The sequence below is a fragment of the Lynx canadensis genome, chromosome A1 (assembly GCF_007474595.2).
Source record: "Lynx canadensis isolate LIC74 chromosome A1, mLynCan4.pri.v2, whole genome shotgun sequence".
Classification (NCBI taxonomy): Eukaryota; Metazoa; Chordata; class Mammalia; order Carnivora; family Felidae; genus Lynx; species Lynx canadensis.
The window spans coordinates 137,207,872-137,227,692 of NC_044303.2; the positions used below are offsets into that span (position 1 = coordinate 137,207,872).

At 39.1% G+C, this 19,821-nt stretch overlaps 1 protein-coding gene across 2 annotated transcripts in view; it reads right to left on the reverse strand.

Annotated features, from left to right (window-relative positions):
• MRPS27 (mitochondrial ribosomal protein S27) overlaps positions 1–19,821 on the reverse strand; it is a 93,955-nt gene that overhangs the window by 19,942 nt on the left and 54,192 nt on the right. For both annotated transcript variants that reach the window (XM_030322699.1, XM_030322707.1), the window contains exons 5-6: positions 5,910–6,024; positions 2,108–2,186 (exon numbers count right to left, since the gene is read on the reverse strand). In XM_030322699.1, coding sequence (XP_030178559.1) covers positions 2,108–2,186; positions 5,910–6,024 — 194 coding nt within the window. The remainder of the gene's footprint in view (positions 1–2,107; positions 2,187–5,909; positions 6,025–19,821) is intronic.

A 19,821-nucleotide genomic window follows, 5' to 3' on the forward strand; every position in this document is an offset into this window, starting at 1 on the left:
ACAACACATGTTTTTGACTAAGTAAGTTGCTGTGTTAACCAATTTTTACATATAATCATAATTATAAGAGTTAGCACTGACTTGCAGCTGTTCCTATCCAGCTGGTTTTGTACATGTTGTTATGGTTCCTAATGAGGCCATAGGCAAGAACTTCTATATTCTTTTTGCAAAGGGGGAAATGGGGATAGACAGACCAAGAAGTCATCTACTAAGTCAGTAGCAAATAAGGACCTGGAACGGATTTAAAACAAACAAACAAAAACTCCAAACAAACCAATATTTTAAAAGAACACAATTTTAAGCTAAAACTCCAGTTTAAAAAAAAAAATCTGTTTTTTCAATTGTTCATTACTGAATCCAAAATTACACAAGAAAAATAAATCAAACTTACTTTATCTTTTATCTATATTCTGCAGATCATTCAGCTTGGGAAGTGAAACTAGACTGTCTTATATAATTAGCTAACTTTTCCTCCAAAATCATTTATGTACTTTGATAATTGCCTATCCTATTAACAATAAAAACTATAATAGTTTCTTTTTTTACTATTATTTGAGAGACAGAGAATGAGCAGGGGAGAGGGGCAGAGGGAGAAAGACAGAAAATCTTAAGCAGGCTCCATGATCACTGTGGAGCCCAATGCAGGGCTCCATCCCATGACCCTGCCTGCGATCATGGCCTGAGTTGAAATCAAGAGTTGGATACTCAACCAACTAAGCCACCCAGGTGCCCCAAAAGTATAATAGCTTCTAAATCTTTGCCATAAATGACAATAATCTTCATTAAAACCTTATTTTTAGAAATCTTCAATATTATTTACTCTACATTTAGGGCAAAAAAAGTCCTTTGACCCCTCTAACATACCTTTTAAAGAAAGAGTGCAGGCAGAAAACTGCTTCTAATAATTTTCCAATGATATACTATTAAATGTGATGTTCATGGAGCATAGATTAAGAAACAGGGAAAAGCTAATTACCTTCCATTTGAATTCAGGAAATGTAGGTTTAACACTGAGTAAGAAATAGACAAGAAGGGATAATTGATATTTCAAAAAATAACATATAGCAAATAATCTTTGGCAGTCAACAACTGCAAGCCTTTTGAGGGAGAAGATAAAGCAGAGATCCAAAGAGAAAGGAGAGAGGTGTCCACACTCAGGGCAGAAAGGTCCAGTCCCCAGCCTGAGCAGCAGGAAAGGTCATCGGTGCTGGTGTGCAGGAATGAGGGGATGGAACCCAATGGCAGGAATCACAGGATAAAACTGCCTGCCAGGGCATAACCACGTTCCTGAGGTAGTAACTCCCAAACACAGGCCTGGCTCCCTTGTGGCTTCTCAGTACCAACCCTGAGGATTAAATGGTAGAAGGGGAAAGCCAGTGTGTGTCTTTACACAGTGGCAAGATTCCTCTTTCCTTCTTCACTGTCAGCACAGCCACAAACACAAGCATGCCGTAATAGGATTCCCTGTCCCATGGAGACTGGCCGGGGTCCATCTGACTCCTCTGTAGTCTGTTGCAATCCCCATCTTTCCTCGGATTCCCTTATTGCAGTGGAAGTTGAGTCACTTTGAATTAATTGCACAGGATTAGAGAATTTTGAGGGTAAAGAGATCTCAGAGATTACTCATCCACTTATTCTACAGATGAGGAAACAAAAGCTTGGGGAGGTAAAATGACTCTCCTTCATAGCAAGTATACTGCTCTTTCCAGGAAGACAACTGATTTTATAGTCTTACATTCCACAAAGAATAACAACTGTGATTTAAATTAAAATTAGCAAATGGTACTAAAAAGAGTCAAGCTAAGAACTGCATTACTATAATCTTAACCAGCCATGGGAGCTCAGGCAAGGTTTATTGCTTAACTAAACTCATTGTCCTTTGCACAAAGAGACATGAACAAATAAACCTGACAAACTCAGGAAAAAACCTGGATATGATTGTCCTATCTGGCCAAGTAGTATGGTAAATCAACTATGCATCTATTTCTGACTGAAAGAGTGATGTAAAGAGATGTCATTCTGAAATTTAGAAAACGAAATTGCCTATATTTACTTACCTTTAAGAGCTGAAGCTCCATTATAAATGGACCTGGGTTTGGTTTCTTACCTTTGTAATTTTCTTTTGTTATGAAAGAATCCATCAGTATATTGAATGTAAAGTTATCTGGAAAAATTCCATATTGGACCTGTAACGGCAATGAAAATAAAAGGAAAATAAGAGAAATATATTCACTTTCATTGTTTATAATATATGCCTATGCATTATTCATGACAAAACTTGCCACCATTAGCTTTCAGACATTTGACTATCATTTTACAGCATCTGTGACAGTGAAATAAAACCTGTGACTCATGAGGTTTAGTAATTGGAACTTGGTCAGGGTAAGAAAGTTGTGAGTGGGTGTCTGATATAAGACGGTATGTGAAAATTAAAGCTCAATTCTAACACCTCATCAAAGCTAACAACAACAACAACAAAACAAACCAAAACAACAACTCTCCCCCGCCCTGATATGCCACTGGTTCTGTGATTCTTTTTATAAGGTATGATTATCAATGCAAAACTGGATTCTCACGAGGAAGTACACATTATCACATTATGCAGCATTAAAACAATGCAGCATGGTTTTCTGGTCTTTATTTTTTTCTCAAACTTTATTGAGCTATAACTGACATGCAACACGTAAGTTTAAGGTGTACAACACGATGATATAATACATACATATATATATACACACTGAAAATGATTATGATTACCACAATAAGGTTAGTTAACACATCCATCATCTCACATAAGTACCACTGTGTGTGCGCATGTGCCTGTGTGTATGTGTGGTAATGATAACATTTATGATCTTAGCAATTTGAGATACCACTGACTATTGTTAACTATAGTCACCATGCTGTCCATTAGATCCTCAGAACTTACTTACCTTTTAACTTAAACTTTGTACCCTTTGACTAACATCTCTTCATTTCCCCCGACCCCCAGCCCCTGCAATCTACCATTCTATACTTTATTTCTATGAGTTTGGCTTTTTTGATTCCACATATAACTGAGATCATAGGGTATTTGTCTTTCCCTGACTGATTTATGTCACTTAGCATAATGACCTTAAAGCTCGTTCATGTGGTCACAAATGGCAAGATCTCCTTCATTCTGATGGCTGAATAATATTCCATTGCATAGATATACACCACATTTTCTTTATCCATTCATCTGTCATTGGACAAGGGTTGTTTCTATGGTTGACTATTGTGAATAATGCTGCAATGAATATGGGGGAGTAGGTATCTCTCTGAGATCCTATTTTCATTTCCTTTGGGTATATACCCAGAAGTGGGATTGCTGGATCATATGGTAGTTCTTTTTTAAATTTCTTGAGGAATCTCCACACCATCTCCCATAGTGGCTGCACCCAGTGCACATTCCCACCAACAGTAAATAAGGGTTCTCTTTTTGCCACACCCACACCAGCACTTGGTATATCTTGTCTCTTAGACTGTTTTTTAAAGACCTTAGAAATATGCTAACAAAATATTACTAACTGAACTTCTGTTCATGAGCAGTAAAATATTCGAGAATCCAGATTTCCCAAAATGTGGATCCTTTAGCATCTGCCTAAGAATTTTCTAGGAGCGCTTTAAACAATGCAGATTTCTAAGCCTCAGACTTACAGAATTAGAATCTCTGGGAACAGGGCAAAGAAACCAGAAGTTTTAGTGAGCTTTCTATGTGATTTTCATGCACAATCAAGTGTGATTACTAATGATCTAGATTGTGGTTATATATTTATTTGTTTTAAATTCTTGCTTGAGGAGGATTAACAACCATCTTCCACCCTGCCCCATTCTTCCTCCACCAACTACCAGAAGTACCTGAGGAAAATTTTCAAATTATACACACCCCCTAGGGGAGTCTAATAGTCCTAACCCCCCAGTTGTGAACCACTGCTGAATTGAGTCACTGTTACAGTAGGCTGGATGGGATGCCTCAGATATGTTGAAATGAAAAAATGGTTTAGAAGCCATTGTTTTAAAGGCTGGAGCTCGTGGGAAGTTTCTCTATTTCTCAAAGCAGTCATCCAATTCAGCACTAGTCCTCAGGGGGGCACGGCAAAACCAAAATATTTTAGAATGATAAATCATTAAAGCTAAAAGGAGCCTTAGATATCAATCGGTCAGTGATTCTCAACCCTGGCTTCAAATGAGAATCAACTTGGGAGCTTTAAATGGATACCAATGAGGGATGAATAGGCAGCGCACAAAGGATTTTAAGGGCAGTGAAACTATATGATACTACGTGACACTATAAATATATACATATCATTATACATTTGTCCCAACCCACAGAATGTACAATACCAAGAGTGAGCCCTAATGTAAACTCTGGACTCTGGGTGATTATGATGTGCCAATATAGCCTCATCAATTGTAAAAGATGGATCACTCTGATAGGGGATGTTGATAATGGGGGAAGCTGTGCATGTGTGGGCAGGGAGCATACAGGAAATCTCTGTATCTTCTGCTCAATTTTGCTGTGAACCTAAAGCTGCTCTAAAAAATAAAGTCTATTAAAAAAAATTTTAAGATATTAAGAAAAAAAAAGTTAAAGTCTGTGCTCCAGAAAGATTAGATTAGAATCTTGGGGGTGGTGAAAAGCATCTCTAATTTTTAAAAGTGTCTTGTGTGATTCTAATGGACAGCCAGGGTTGAAGATCACCGGTTTAGTACAATTCACTTGACTCCGAGTTGAAAACACTAAGACCTAGACAGATAAAATTATGTGCCTGAACTTATGGGCACTTGGTGGAACTTATGAGGTTACAGCTTGGCTCTTCTGACTCCTTGTCCAGTGTTCTTTCCACGAAAAGACTAGAGCAACAGAAAATGAGATAAACTTTTCTGCATTTCTATACCCTTCTTGTTTTGTTTTCACAGACACCTTCTGTGAGTATAATCTGTGTCATTAAACTCTGAACTGATAAGAATAGGATTTGATTCATTCCTTCCTCTGGGCCTAACAGATTTATCAGCAAACCTGTTCATCTGCATTATTAAATGATAAGCTTCCTGAGGGCAAGGATAGGATACTGCTCATTTTTACAGACAATGCCACACCCAGTGCAATGTCTCACATACAAACTGTCTGCAATGCACATTAAGTTGAATTGGGTCCAAGTCATGGGACCAAAAGCTACCAAAACCAAAACTTTTATACCCTTTTGAGTTCTAACATACAAGCCCACTGACACTAAAGAGGTAATATATTTTCACAGAAATACTGTTAAAATCTTTTTATGGTCAAACTAGAGTTATACCTTGAGACTCACAAAAATAACATTCAAATATTTTGCTTATTTTATACTTCAATTCATACTATAAAGGTTAAGACTCAACCCTTGATGGAATGTAATGTTCAGAAAAACCCTAATCATAGGGGACTCTGGGGCTCAAGGAGAGGAGTCAGGGAATTTAGAAGAAAGACATGTTTTGAGTAGCCTAGGAATACTTGTCTTTTAAAAATTGTGTAAGATAGGCTGAATATTCTGGAGATCATATTCCAGCAAAGTGGTCATGTCTTTTCCCCTAAACATCACCAAAGGGAACTGGGCAAGAAATCCACGTCTTAGGGATCAAGAATGAAATGACCATCAGTGCCAAGTTCTTTTGACTCAACTTCCTTTTGCTTTTACCTGTCCGTTTCCAAGTCACTAGGTGTGGAGAAGCACAGGCTATGGGAATTTTTATATTTAATTGTTGATTAATTTCTATTCAGTTCCATTCTAAAAAGGATATCTGAGAGCAATATCAAAAGCTATTTCTTGTCCTATTCTTTGCTGTACTATATAGTAGGTGTATCATCTAAACTGAGGAAAAGAAGGTACAAATACCAGGAAACCACTCACCTTATTTACAAGAGTATATAAGGCTTTGTCTTGTGCACCGTATTTTAAACACTGCCTAATCCAGGTGTGGATAGTCCAGTCTCTCAGGTACCAACAATTGGGGCTGTGTCGAAATCTAAATAAAGCATAAGAAGAGAGAAAACTGGTTGTTAACTCTGAAACATCAACGCCAAAATACACCCCTCATAAGTAGGTCCTTCCTTAGATATTTACAGATGTGCAGTCAGTGTGACCAAAAGTCATAAAAGTCAACGGTCAATAAAAACTTGAAGATAAAACTTGTTAACTATAAAGTATGAAATGGGAAAGGGGAGGTAGAATAATAATAACAAATAAAAGTATTATAAAAATTGTATTCCTTATTTAATGCCTCTTGATTCAACACCTTGTTTTAAAATAGGAAATTTAGGGGCACCTGGGTGGCTCAGTCGCTTAAGCGTCTCGCTCTTAGTTTTGGCTCAGGTCATGATATTACAGTTCATGGGACTGAACCCCACACTGGGCTCTGTTCTGACAGCATGGAGCTTGCTTGGGATTCTCTCTCTCTCTCTGCCCCTCCCCTGCTCAGGTGTGTGTGTGCGCGTGCTCTCTCTCACAAAAAGTTAACTTAAAAAAATTTAAAATAGGAGATTTGTAAAAAATGATCTGGTGAAAATGTTTTACTAACCAGGGCATTATATAAATATCATTTCATTAGAAGAGAGATGAGGCTGAAGCTGACACTTTTGAAGTTTAAAATAAAACAGGTGATGCAAAAATGAAGAAAGGAATGGCATAGCTACTCTGGAGGGGAATCAGCTTTGGGTTATACTGATATTTCTTACGGCATGTAGGAGATATTGGGGTACTCTTCACTGAACCAAAAGAGAACAAAAAAGCAGAAAGGAAAACAAAATTTAACATCCAGGTCGTCCAGGATCCATACTCCCAACCCACTGCCTCCTTCAAAGCTCCATTCTAGCTCTTCAGTTTTTGCATTTCCTCTCCTCCTGCTTCCTGTAGCTCTCGACATGGCTTTAAAAAGCCTAAGCAGCCAGGTGTATGTGTCAATACTATCATACAAAAGAAGGAACTTCAAAATGGATGCTGAGTGCTGCTCAGTGCCTCAAGTTTGCACACATTGGTGACACCTGGGGTTGGAGCCACTTCTTGTCCAGGGGGCATCCCTGACACAGACTGAGGGAGAGAGGAGACAGAGCCATGAGCAGGGGTTTAAAGAGCTCCGTGGTTCCTTTTTTTGTTTATCTGCTTTGATTGGGACGCATCCTCACACTTCGTATCATGTCAGAGGAAGCAAGCTCCCGTCTTTTAATTGTCCAGGAAGCACATCAATCTTAGGCTGTACAAAAATCAAACTGTTTTCTTAAATAAAAAAGGTAAGACAAAAACTTGGAGCGAAAGGATTTTGTGTCATATATGAGTCAAGAATACAGCTAATACTAGTGTTTTTTAGAAGCTGGTTATTCAATCTGCCACCTGCTATTTCCTGCCATCTGCTATGGGGATAGTTTCCTGCTGAACAGGTTCTCTGCCAAAGTAAAAGCTGAGAAAAAGAGAGGAAGTGTGAAGTAGTATTTAATTTAGGATATTTATTAGTGCTCTGGTGAGAAATTTGGCAAAAATAAGATCTGAAGATGTTTTATGGATATGGAGTCACCCAGACCTCTCCAGACTTTTGAATATCTTACATTTTGCTGGAAGTTATTTCTCACTCTTTCTCTTTAAAAGAGAAAAAACATAAAGAATAGATGGGGCACCTGGCTGGCTTCGTTGGGTGCAGCATGCAACTCTTGATCTTGGGGTCATGAGTTCGAGCCCCAAGTTGAGGGTAGTTTACTTAAAAAAATAAAAATACATAAATATACAGCTCTTAAAACATAAAAGCAGAAAGAGAGAAATATGCCAATTTATGTTCAGGATGAGAATGACCCAGCCAGAGAAAGACACTGTAATAGGTGCCCAAGATATTAGATCTAATGAGATGCTCTGCAGAGACATGAAACAAAATATATCTTTTAGTATTTCATGCTTTCCCTCACATTTTAAAGTCAATAGTTGAGCTACTTGAGTTCTTCCCCTCGTTACTCTGAAAAATCTGAGATTTAAAGCATAATGGCCAGTTAAAAGTTTATTTTATTTTTCAAAGAATCGATTCAAGAGAAATACCAGGTGTACTGCCTAAATGATGGCGATGCTGCCTTGTTGGCCTGTGAGCTCCCTGGGCAAGGAGAGCCATGCCACCTTGCCCCACACTGGTTCCTCAGTGCCGGATACAACTGGTGGCCCAGAGGACATTTCCAGCAAGTAAAAAATGAGTTCAATCAACAAACGTATAAAACACTATTATGTGCTAATTACTTTGCTAACATGTACGGCATATATGAAGAAGTGTCAATTCCCTGTAATCGGCGGCATTTATAATCTCATCACAAAAACAAAGTACACAAACATAGTTTAACAATAGTACAAGGTGGAACACAGTGCTAAGGAGACAAAGGGCATCGCTAGTTGCTTAGAAGTGTTTGGGGTGGTAGTGACTGTTAGGTTCAGTCCACTTTTCCTTTAAAAACAAACAAACAAACAAACATAATTTAAAAAGCCAATTGCCTTCTTTACCCAAGATTATTTTAAACTTAAACTTCATTTTAAGATCTAATCTTCTGCCTTAGGATGGCTCCAATAACTACACAAGTTATGACTTTTCTTTCTGATAGACTTTAAGAGCACCACAACCAATTCCAACCAAATACCCTTTTCTTTTATTCACAATCAACAGACCATTTTTAGGTTCTGAAGAAAACAAAGATAAATAGGATCTAGCTTTAGACCTTCAAAGCTCAAATTAAAATTTGTATAAACTTCTTAAAATTTGTATAAACTGCTTAAACTTCTGAGACTAACCTTCATACATGGAAGAACAGAAAAGTTTTATCTTCTCAAAGGTCTCGTCTTCTCATACCTATTTCTTAGAAGCCTAGAGGGAAAGTTACTCAAGACTTCATACATCCAATATAATCATCTCAGCATAGGAGCAGCCTTTGAGAGATTTGTCAACAGACTCACAGTGGTCTTTAATAAGTCCATTCTCTCCCTCATCCTGGAACAGGGCTATTTGCTATGATCTCTTCTCTCTGAGGCCTAGTAATCCAGACACACACCAAGTCTATCAGATGTTCAACCAAGTGAACACATTAAATCAATTTAGAAATAAGAGGGAAAAACACATTTAACATGAAATATGCTATCCAAACTGCAATTCCTGCACTTCCCAGCCAGGCAGCATATAAACTCCTTTCTAAGCCCTCACTGGTGTATGTTATCTAGCTGTCTAAAACACAAACAACTCAAAACATTGAGAGAGTAGGGTCCATCCAACTTTGGATGGTGAGTCTGAGAAGAATGCCTCTATCAATGACGTTTCAAGCAGTTCAGACAGATAAACTTGGGCCGTTTTCAGAACTGCTGGTGGTTAATATGATAGGCAGGTTAAGTCTCTGAAATGGGTACTTGCCTCGAATGATTCTGTGGACTGCTGGACGAGCATTCTCCCTTTCAGCTAGGAGAAAGGCAAAGAGACGAGAACACAACTAACACATTGATTTTCCAATCTGCCTGCAAACAGACTGGCTTTTGTTCTTGCCTGCTCTGACCACCGGCCTGGCAGATTACAGGCGGCCACTGTAGGAGTCCCCTCTGTGCCCCGTGCCATCAGCTGTTTGCTCACCTCGACAGAAGCTTTATTATTGTCCAGGCCAACAGGCTGCCAAGCTAGGCAAACCGTGTGAGTGTGGAAAACATAAACAAATGCAACCCAAACAACCTCAACAATGCTTGTGCTCATGAAGGCCAGGGACATTCTGAGTTTCCAACCTGTAAAAATATAAGTAAACTTACAACAATTCTAAGTACATGAGTATCTCCCGAGGTAAGGAAGGGCACAAGAAGGAGAAGGAGAGAATAAAGGAGTACATTCTCAAGCTCCACTTCTAGTTCTCAGAGGTGGTGTCCCAAAGCTGAAGATACTTTTGTCCACAGTGCTAAGTAGAGTTTCCAGGCGAAGACAGAACTTGCCTAAAAAGCCAAATCATAGCCAGTCAAATAGCAGGAACTGGGAGGCTTCCTTTCCTTACACATCAGGCTATATTCAGGGCTGCTCAGGGCATTCGCCTGTACCATTGCCCATTCAAGATTAATGGCACCAGGAAGGAAGCAGAGCAGAATCACAGGATGGAAAACTGGGGGCAAAAGTCTTTGATACCTTACAGATTTTTTTAGAGGGGAAGAGAGGTTATATCAAAGAAGTCAAGAGTGAAAAAAGCAAAACACCAGAGACTTAGTGTGATTACAGAAAAGGCACTTTACTGTGTGAAAAAGTCACCTGGGATTTCCTATTTGTAATCAATTTCATCATTTCATTGAAAAAAAAAAGTGGGAAACAGCCTTTTCTTCCGTGGGATTCATATAAAGGTTATCGTTGAACGCAAATGTGGCAATGCTCATCAGCTCTTCCGAATAACAAGTGAAAGTGCTCCCGGCTGGGCAAGGCTAATGCACAGATGCCAGAGCCTGGAGCCCAGTGGCTGTACCATTTAGCTGCAGCACTGGCTCTTCCATATGAATGAGCAAGCTTTCCACAACGTTTATCTGATTATGAGAGCCACCATCCTTAAACACACACATGCAGTTTTCCCTCCTCCCTAGTGAATTCTGTATCCTGTGGCAACAGGCTTTGCAGATGGAAACCTGCGCCTTTGAGCTGGGCAGACATGAAGACGATTGAGGGGCCAGGGTGAAGAGAGGAAAGAAAGAATGCCAAGAAGAAAATACAGCTGGCACCAAGGCGTGTCATGTGGACTGGGAATCTTATCTGTGAAGCAAAGTGTGTAATTATTAAAAGGTTTGAGCACTTTCCTGAACTGGAACCAAAGAGTAAGAGGGTGTCGTGTGACTATTTAAACCAGAATCTGATTCAATCACTGCCACCGACTTTCTCATTCTAAATGGATAATTACGTTCTTTTGCATCCCTCTGGAAATTCTGCTTTCATCAATTATTAGTTGCCCCCCAAAAGCATAAATAAAATCAAATTTTGATGAGATAATTTTCTAATAACTATTATATTGTTGTCAAGTATTAAAAAAAGGAGTAGAGTCTACTATAGGAACTGATAATAAAGACACAGTATTATAAATTAAATTCTCTTCTCTGCTTGAGATCCCAGAGTCTTATTTATTGTTTGTTTGTTTGTTTGTTTGTTTGTTTTTGAGAGACAGAGACAGAGCATGAGTGGGGACGGAGCAGAGAGAGAGACACAGAATATGAAGCAGGCTCCAGGCTCTGAGCTGTCAGCACAGAGCCCAACGTGGGGCTCGAACTCACGAACTGTGAGATCATGACGTGAGCTGAAGTCGGCGCTTAACTGACTGAGCCACCCAGGCACCTCCCCAGAGTCTTATTCTTATACAGGAACTTCAGTTAATTTTACTTTCAGCAAACTTGTCCTAAGAGTGCACTAAGAGAAGCCCCAGGAACGAAAGTCCGTTCCAAAACGCTCTTCCCTCAGATGGGCAACCAGTGTGGCTCAAACATTTCCAGTGAATTCATTACCTACTTTGTAAAGCAGATTGAAAAAAAGATGTTTTTTTAAAGTTCTAATATTTTTTTCTTTTTTAAAAGACAAGTTTACAGAGATAGTGTACAAACAAATTCATACTTCTCAGTGTATAGGTCTATCAAGTTTTGGCAAGTGTGTCCAGTTGTGTGATTACCACCACAAAGATTATGAGAACAGTTCTGCCACCCCTAAACATTCCTTAACACTTCCTTTGTAGTCCACCTCTCTAGGGTGTGCCGGTCAGTTTAAGCAAATTTTATATTTCTTTCTACCCCTGGGGTGATTAATTTTATGAGAAGGAAAGCAAATAAGGTAATATAAACCTACAATTTCTATCAGTTAGTTTATAATTCACATCCTGCCAATTTCCAAAAAGAATTTGAAAAAATTAAAACCCAGTTTGCATAAGACCTTCTGGTATCCTTGTTTGCCATTCTAAAAAGGGTGATAAGTAAGTGGATTTTGGTAGAGAATGACACAGGCATAGAATTTTGCAAATGTGAAGTGCTAAATAAATGCAGCATAACGACACATTTTTTGAAGTGAAGATGGATAACAGAGGGGCTTGTTAGATATCAAAGTCAAAACCTAAATTTGTCAGACTCGGGGCTTAAAAATGTGTTTCACCTGGAAACACACCGGTATGACATATGAAAAAGTAAGAGAAATACTCAATTTTCCATGAGTCCTATCATGGAATAGGAAGAAAGCAATGATAAAGTAGGATATTATGGCCCCTGATTACTACCTCATTCTCTTCTTTCTGACCTGGCTATTGTTTTGCCAGATTGACCTTTCTCAATCCAGGACACATATTTTGTATTCATGAAGCAAGTTTTTACCAAATAGCTACCCTGTGCCAGGTAATCCATATTCTATCCCTGTGGGTCTACTTAATTTCCTTGAACTCCAGTCTTGAAGATGACATCTCTCCCTTTCTGACACAGAGGGAACACTTGAGAGAAAGAAAAACAGAGCAGGGGTGTACTGTTGTTCTTTCTCTCAAGGTATATAACATAAAGGTAAGGAGTGAGCCAAAATGAAGTGAAGTGTTCTTTGTCTGAATCCTGGAACTCCCTTTTTATCATCCTCCAAAAGGTGATGCATGTGGGTGACAGGAGAGGATTATTTGTGAGAATGGGAGGAGAAAAAAATACAGTGATTGCTGGGGTGTTTTCTTGTTTGTGACTGTCCGAAGAGCAGAAAATGGTTGTCTTTGTGGCCCACAACAGACCTGTCAGTGAAACTACACCCAGAAGCACGTGGTGGGGTTCCTTAGCCACTTTAAAGCTGGACGCACAGGTTAGCTTCACACCTGAGATACAGTCACTAGAGGGCAAGGTGAGGCAAAAGGGAGGAACAGCAAGTTCTCTTAGCAAGGAACAGGAAGTTGAGAAAAACTGGATGTTGGAACCAGTCCCATATATAGAAGCACATAAAGTGGTAGGAACTGCCTTGGTTTAGGCAGAGACAATGGACATATTTTTGGTTTTCGGTAGGAAATCTATAGCAATAAATGAGCCAGTTTCAAAAAGATGCAAACATTGCCTGATGTCTTCTATAGTTTGGCTAGGAACTTCAGACAAACTTCTGCAAAATCATGAATAATACGATGACTAAGACAGGAAAATCACATGTATTTATTAATCACTGGTAGGCTGTACATATGAATAGTTCCAAGGAAGGGGAAGAGAGAAACAAAATGGAGAAAAACAAAGGCAGAAAATAAAAAAAAAATCACAATTTCTGGAGTATTCTCGGCTTAGTAAAGTTGTCAGGATTAAGTTTGCTACAAAAGAAATGAGAAGGCAAAGACACCTGGCCCAGGGATGAAGCATACCAGCAAAAAAGCAGGGAAGCATTAAGCTGATGTTGAGCTGATTTATATGTGTTTTTGTATGTGAGATTACAGATTTCTTTATGGGTAGGGAAGAGAAGCTCAGCACTAATCTGGGTTTCTTAAGAGTCAGTTTTTTTTTTTTTTTTTAAATAAAGAAGAAAATTATCTCAGAGTTTTAAACATTCTGATTCTCTAATACATGGAAAAGTTGAATTCCCTGAGGATTCACTGTTTATAGCAAAAGGTAAGTTTGGATTTACTTCAGTTATGCACCCCAAGGTCACTGCTAGTTTCTATTTCTCTAACTCCACTGACTTCCCTATAAAGTTTTGGATCTCTTAAAAGTAGGGGAGAATTTTTCTAGCCTCTCATGTCCTGCCAAAGTAGGTGTTCGATGATTTGGCAATAGTGACTAGGCCTGCTCAGACTGTATAAATCCCAATAATACGTGCTGAAATTCATGACCAGTGTTTATATTTGAAACAGTAATGCAATTTCAGTTTTGAAATATCATCCTGACTACAAATAGATGAAGGAAATGCTGCCTCTTTTTGTACAAGGCAGGAGGCAATCAGAGATGGCAGAGAATGTGGAATCATGTGGTCACTCTGCAAAGCCACCTACTCCTCACTTCCTCTATCTGCTGTTTCCCTCCCATCAAAAAGATCCATGGGTTCTGCAGTGTAGTAGTTTCAGGAACAGACAAGCTGATGGAAGAGTAAAACCACAAACATGAGAATAGAAGACCAAATACATGGATTCAAAGAACTTCCCTAACGGGTTCTAAACCAAAAAACTTAAGACTCCTCTCAAGATGGGAAGAGACTCTGAAAGTCATCTAGGCCAAGTAAACTGGGGATAGGTGAAGGAAGAAACATTCCATATACAATTAGAGAATCTAATTTAGTGCTGGTAGGGACTGTGAATACCCACTGTTTACGGAACTATTTACTGAGAATTTACTATTTTCTTTCCTTCTTCTTCCTCTTTTTTTTTAATGTTTATCTTTGAGACAGCGAGAGAGATAGAGACAGAGCATGAGCAGGGGAGGGGGAGGGGGAGGGGTAGAAAGAGAGAGAGGGAGACACAGAATCTGAAGCAGGCTCCAGGCTCTCAGCTGTCAGCACAGAGCCTGACACCAGGCTTGAACCCACAAACTGTCAGATCATGCCCTGAGCTGGAGTCGGATGCTTAACTGACTGAGCCATCCAGGATCCCCGAAAAGTTACTATTTTCTAAGCCCTGTACTGGGTGATGCAAAACCGCCTAGTCCAATTCCTTTATTTTATAGATGAGAAATCTTGGTGTCTAGTGAGATGAAAAGATTTAACCAAAGATAAGCATGGTTTGTAACAGGACTTAAACTAGACTCTTCACTCTTATTATTCCACCAATGCCTCTCAGTTCTTTTATGTATAAGACATCTTTAAAAAGCATCTCTGCAGTTTGACAAAGGTCTCTAACATATTGAAATATAAATAACATCTCTTCTAAATGTAGCAGCAGAACTCAGAGAAATATACTCAAACTGTGAAATAGTTTTGGAATTAGTCAAACTAGCCGTTTGACTTTGCGAAGTCACTTGATCCTCCAGGGTTTCAATTCCTGCAACTGTAAACAGAAGAGGTAGGATTATCTGGAACTCAACTGTCCACAGGGGCCAGTCAGTTAACACAAATGCATGAAGAAAGAACCATGTAACACAATAGGTGCAAAGCTGTTTGTAGTACTATCAAATACAGTAGCGACTATTTTTGAAAGCACATTAGAAAAGTATACTGGGACTGTGGACTGGACCAGATCCCGTGAAACTCCTTCCAACTCTTTAGTTTAATGACTCTGAAGAATAATAAGCCTAATCTGCTCATTAAAACATCAGTCATTTACATGTTTCTATTAAGCCAGAAAAATGGCAGTGATACAAATAAGTGAATACAGATTCAAAGATAAACAAGCAGCCATTCAGCCCAAAGCCCATTCTACTCTTTTCCACTAGCCACTAGCCTCCATTACCCTACCAGCCGAACACCAATTAACCTAGTTTGGGCAGTCAACACAGATAATTATGGGGACAGCAGAACTTGCAAAGTGGCATCTAAAATTTCAAGATGAAGTGATAAAACCACTGAAGTTGAACTCAAGGTCCTGAAAGTAGATTTTAACTGGAGACCAAGTTTTGCAGGAAATAAAATTTTCAGTAATTGATCCATCCATTAGTAAAGTATTTTCTACTCCAATGAATACTTTATTGTAGTCAATTTATATCTAAGAGTCAGCCATCCAAAGTAACTTTCCTATACAACACAAATTGTTCTGTATGTTGCTATTTTCTCCTACTCCTTAAATGAATTACAGCTACGCAGTCATAATCATCCAAAGAGCTTACCATCATAACTTGCTTATTTTTGGTATCAAACCCCCTATGATCTGATTATTTCTAGAGAATAAATAGCTGAACCCTTTAAAAAAGGGGGAGTGAAATAGGGGTGGTCATAGGGATATTAAATTATTTGCCAGTTTCTGGAACCATAAAAGGGCACAATCACTTTTTTGTAGCTAAAGAGGAAAGACATTGGAAAACTGAGATTTGGATCTGTCAGTGCAATTGGTTTTCAGGAAGCTTTAATTTACCAGTACAACACAATACAACGTAACTCCTTATTTATAGATGAAGGTTGGAAAATTAAGGTGGCCCTTCTTTCTTTCTTGTGCTGCCACATGGTTAAAATCAGCATGACTATACCCAATAAGCAGTTCCTCTACATTTAGCTCAGGCTAGCCCCCCGCCCACCACCACTAAAACCAAACTTAAAAAAAAAAAAAAATGGAAATATTTGAAATTCTACAAATAAACATAATGTACTAAGAAAATTCTTAAGGATGTCCAAATGCACACTTCATTCCATAGGAATGTTAAGGGTCTGAGACAATTCCTTTTAATATGATAATCAATTATAAATTTTGAACAGCAAAGAGCTAATTTTTTAGTACTACACCAAACATAAAGATTTGGGTTCAACTGTTCTGGGTGTCAGATCTTCCATAAAACCACCATGCTACAGCTAAACAAAGGCTCTTTGGCTGGCCCAAAAGGAGGGAATGAACAAATTTGAAAAACATCTTTATTCCCCAAGAAAAAATTTTAAAATGTCTAAAAGTGCCAGGAGAGCTGTCTCAGTGTGACTGTGGGCAGCTTTCCAAAGTCCCTCTGCTTCTCTAAGTATGAGTCATAGGGAGAGGAGAGAGAGCATCTTGGCAAAGATACAGCCTTTCCTCTTTGGTTCCACCTTCCCGCCCCCTTTTATTTTATTCAAAAAACAAAACAACAACAACAAAAAAAACCCTTTGATGGATAATAGTTAAATAGAATCCAGACAGGCTTAACTGAAGAAGTTTGAACCCCAGAGAGGCAAAATATCATTGCAGAAGTCTCTATTGTTTGCATTGTGAGCCACAGACGCAGGGAAGGATCTTCTGCATCCTAAAAAGGGCTGGACCCATTGATCATGTGTCAGATCGTGGCTGTGCTTTGTAGGAGAGGAGAGAGAAATGAACTATGAAAATACCTCCCCTTCCCTAGCTTCAGAAACATCATTAGCTCATATGCTGGACAATTACAGCAAGCTGGAAGGGGCAGTAGCTTGTCCTTTATGAGTGCACATTAAGTGGATTTCAACCGCAACAGCTGTAGGCTATCCATCTGTACATGGCTGCTACAGTGTGTGCAGCCTTCAATGAACAGGTACGATTTTTCCTTTGCTAATTTTAGGCAAAAAAGCAAGAGAGCTAGTTAATTTAAACAATAAAAATAAAAACAGAGAATACCGAAGGAAAAGCTGAATGCTCAACTAGAGACAGAAGAGCTCTACTCTGGCACTGGCATGTGCTCATTTGTCAACCTACTATGAACCGAGATGTTATGCTGGGCACTAAGGGAAAGAGATAAACACACATACTCCTTGCCTCCAATTAGCTAGACTGGGAGTATCAAAACACAAGTATTTTGTGAACTTCTAAAACAAGCTTAGAAGGTTAATTCATTACCATCAATGAAAGTCCTCATTTACTTAACACTGATTATTTTGTAATGCCCGGGTAAAGAAATTTTTAAAAATTGGCTCTCAATAGGAAAATGAATCCAACTTCCCTCTCTTCTTCTTAGTATGTCTTTTCTTACTTATTTGCTTTCTTTGGACATAATTAAGAAATAAAATGTTACAGACAAAAATAAAGCTGTAACCTCCTCCTGCCGCTTTCTGAGGAGGATCGTTGGTGTCCATCATGCTCATACATGTTTTTATACCTTTATCATCCAGGGATGCATCCAGTTTAAGGTACATGTATCTGCCATTTAACTCTGCATTCAAGGCCTGTCCGATAGAGAACTGACCCAAACCACAGTAATAAATATGTGATTCTCCAGGGGCAGAAGAGTAAGGACAGAAGTGACAAAATTATGGCTATTTCAGATATGAGGGGGATCACATGCCACTGTCACCGTGGAAATTAATCAGCACTGCTGCCAGAAAAATCCCTGACAAGGTGATTGCTCTGATTTGACTGGAACGCAGTCCTGACTCACTGACTTGGTTAAATTAACCTGAGAATCAGTTTTATCATCTATGAAATAGAGGTGAAAAATACCTTTATCATTGGGTTATTGTGAAAATCAAAGGAGAATTAGGTAAGTATGTTAACAACTTTTAATCCTCTTTGGAACCAAAGAGAGTACAAATATGCAAAAAATGATCATATATACAAAATGCATGTATGCAAAAAATGATCATAGTATCATTGTTATGGTTTACTTCATATAGAACTTGATGGCATTCTGTCTGGTACTGCTTACTAATTTCTGTAAGTGTTTATCGTTCCTAAGACTAAGGCCTGTGGCGTAACTGCTCTTGGTAGCAGAGTAGCAGTTAAGATCTACAATTTGGCATCAGGTAGACCTCATTCCTACTTTATAACCCCCAGGAAACGGACTCTAATCCTGAGGATGCTAACCTGTAAAATATGAGTAAAAGTTGTACCCACCTCACATGGCACAATCTGATTGCTCTGAGCATTAAGGAGATAAGACATGTAAACTCCTAAATACATGGCTAGCACACAGCACTTTCAGACAAGCTGGACAGAGCAGCTGACAGCACCCATGTGCAAAAGCCCAGAGTTAAATGTGAGCTCTTATGACTATTCCCTCCACATGGGATGTGACTGCAAAATGCTAGACACACACAAGCAGCAAATACTTGACTGTCATCAGCCAACTGGGAAGAGCAGGAAGGACAGGGTAAGAGGGTGAAGCATCCCATGTGCCCCATTCCTCTACAGACAATCTCAAATGAGGAGCTGGAAGGCGAACCAGAGGGGAAAACAGAGAGGCTTTTCACAATCACAAAGGCCCAAAGCCAACCAGTACAGGGGTGTGCCAGTCAGTCTGATGACTGGTAGTAGGGTTTCTGATCTTATTTATGATAGAAAAAGGTCCAGGCAGGGAGATGGGAGTCAGAAGGTGACCTAATAAGGAGTTAGTTTACCCATTCCTGCTCTTCTGCCCTTGGACTGGTTTTCACAAGTTTGGCAAGGCAGAGTTACAACACAACAGAGTTTATGCCTTGAGTCTTCTGTCGGTTCAATGCCCAGCAGCCTCTGGCTGGAGTCAACAACTAAGGAGTGTGAATACCTACTGAAGACAAATTGAACCACTCAAAAGAGAAGCTGCCAAGCACTGCTCATGGCTCTGATCTATGCTTGGGACAGAATCTCAGAGGAAGGAAATAAGTATCTATATGGGACATACCACCCATCCAAGCCCAGGAAGTAAAGGAAAAAAGCAACAAAGGCAATGCATTTGCTGCTGAGCAAGCTGCTGTAACCTGTGCCAGCCCCAACCCCCCGCAGCCATGAGCCCTCTTTTCCTTGTCTTATCCACCAGTGGTAACCTAAAAGGACTTTAAGACTGAAAGCTCCCATTCCTGCCCCCAACCCCGATGGATCCATCAGCCCTTTCACAACCTGGAAAAAGTGTTTGATGGCACCCACATGACAGCAAAAGGGCCAGAGTTAACCTTTTTTCAAGTTAAAAAATATTGTGAATATAGCTAATCACTAATAACTGGGTTTTAGGATCCTATGTTAAGATAGGCTCAAAAATGAGACAGAGCTGTTGCTATGGTGACCACAGTATTTGATAATCTCTAGGATTTTCCATTAATTCCGTGCAAGTATAGAAAAGTCTGATTTATTAGCCACACTTGTACTAACTATATCTTTAGGAATGAATGCTTATAAAAAAGGGTGCAACATACTGAGAAACGTGATTTTTTCTGGAATATTTAGATCTCAAAAAAAAAAAAACAACACACTGAAGGGAAGCTTCCTTTTCCCGGATCCTCATCTAACTGTGAGAATGATGAGGAGTATGAAAATAAGTAACAGCATTGTTAATTAAAAAG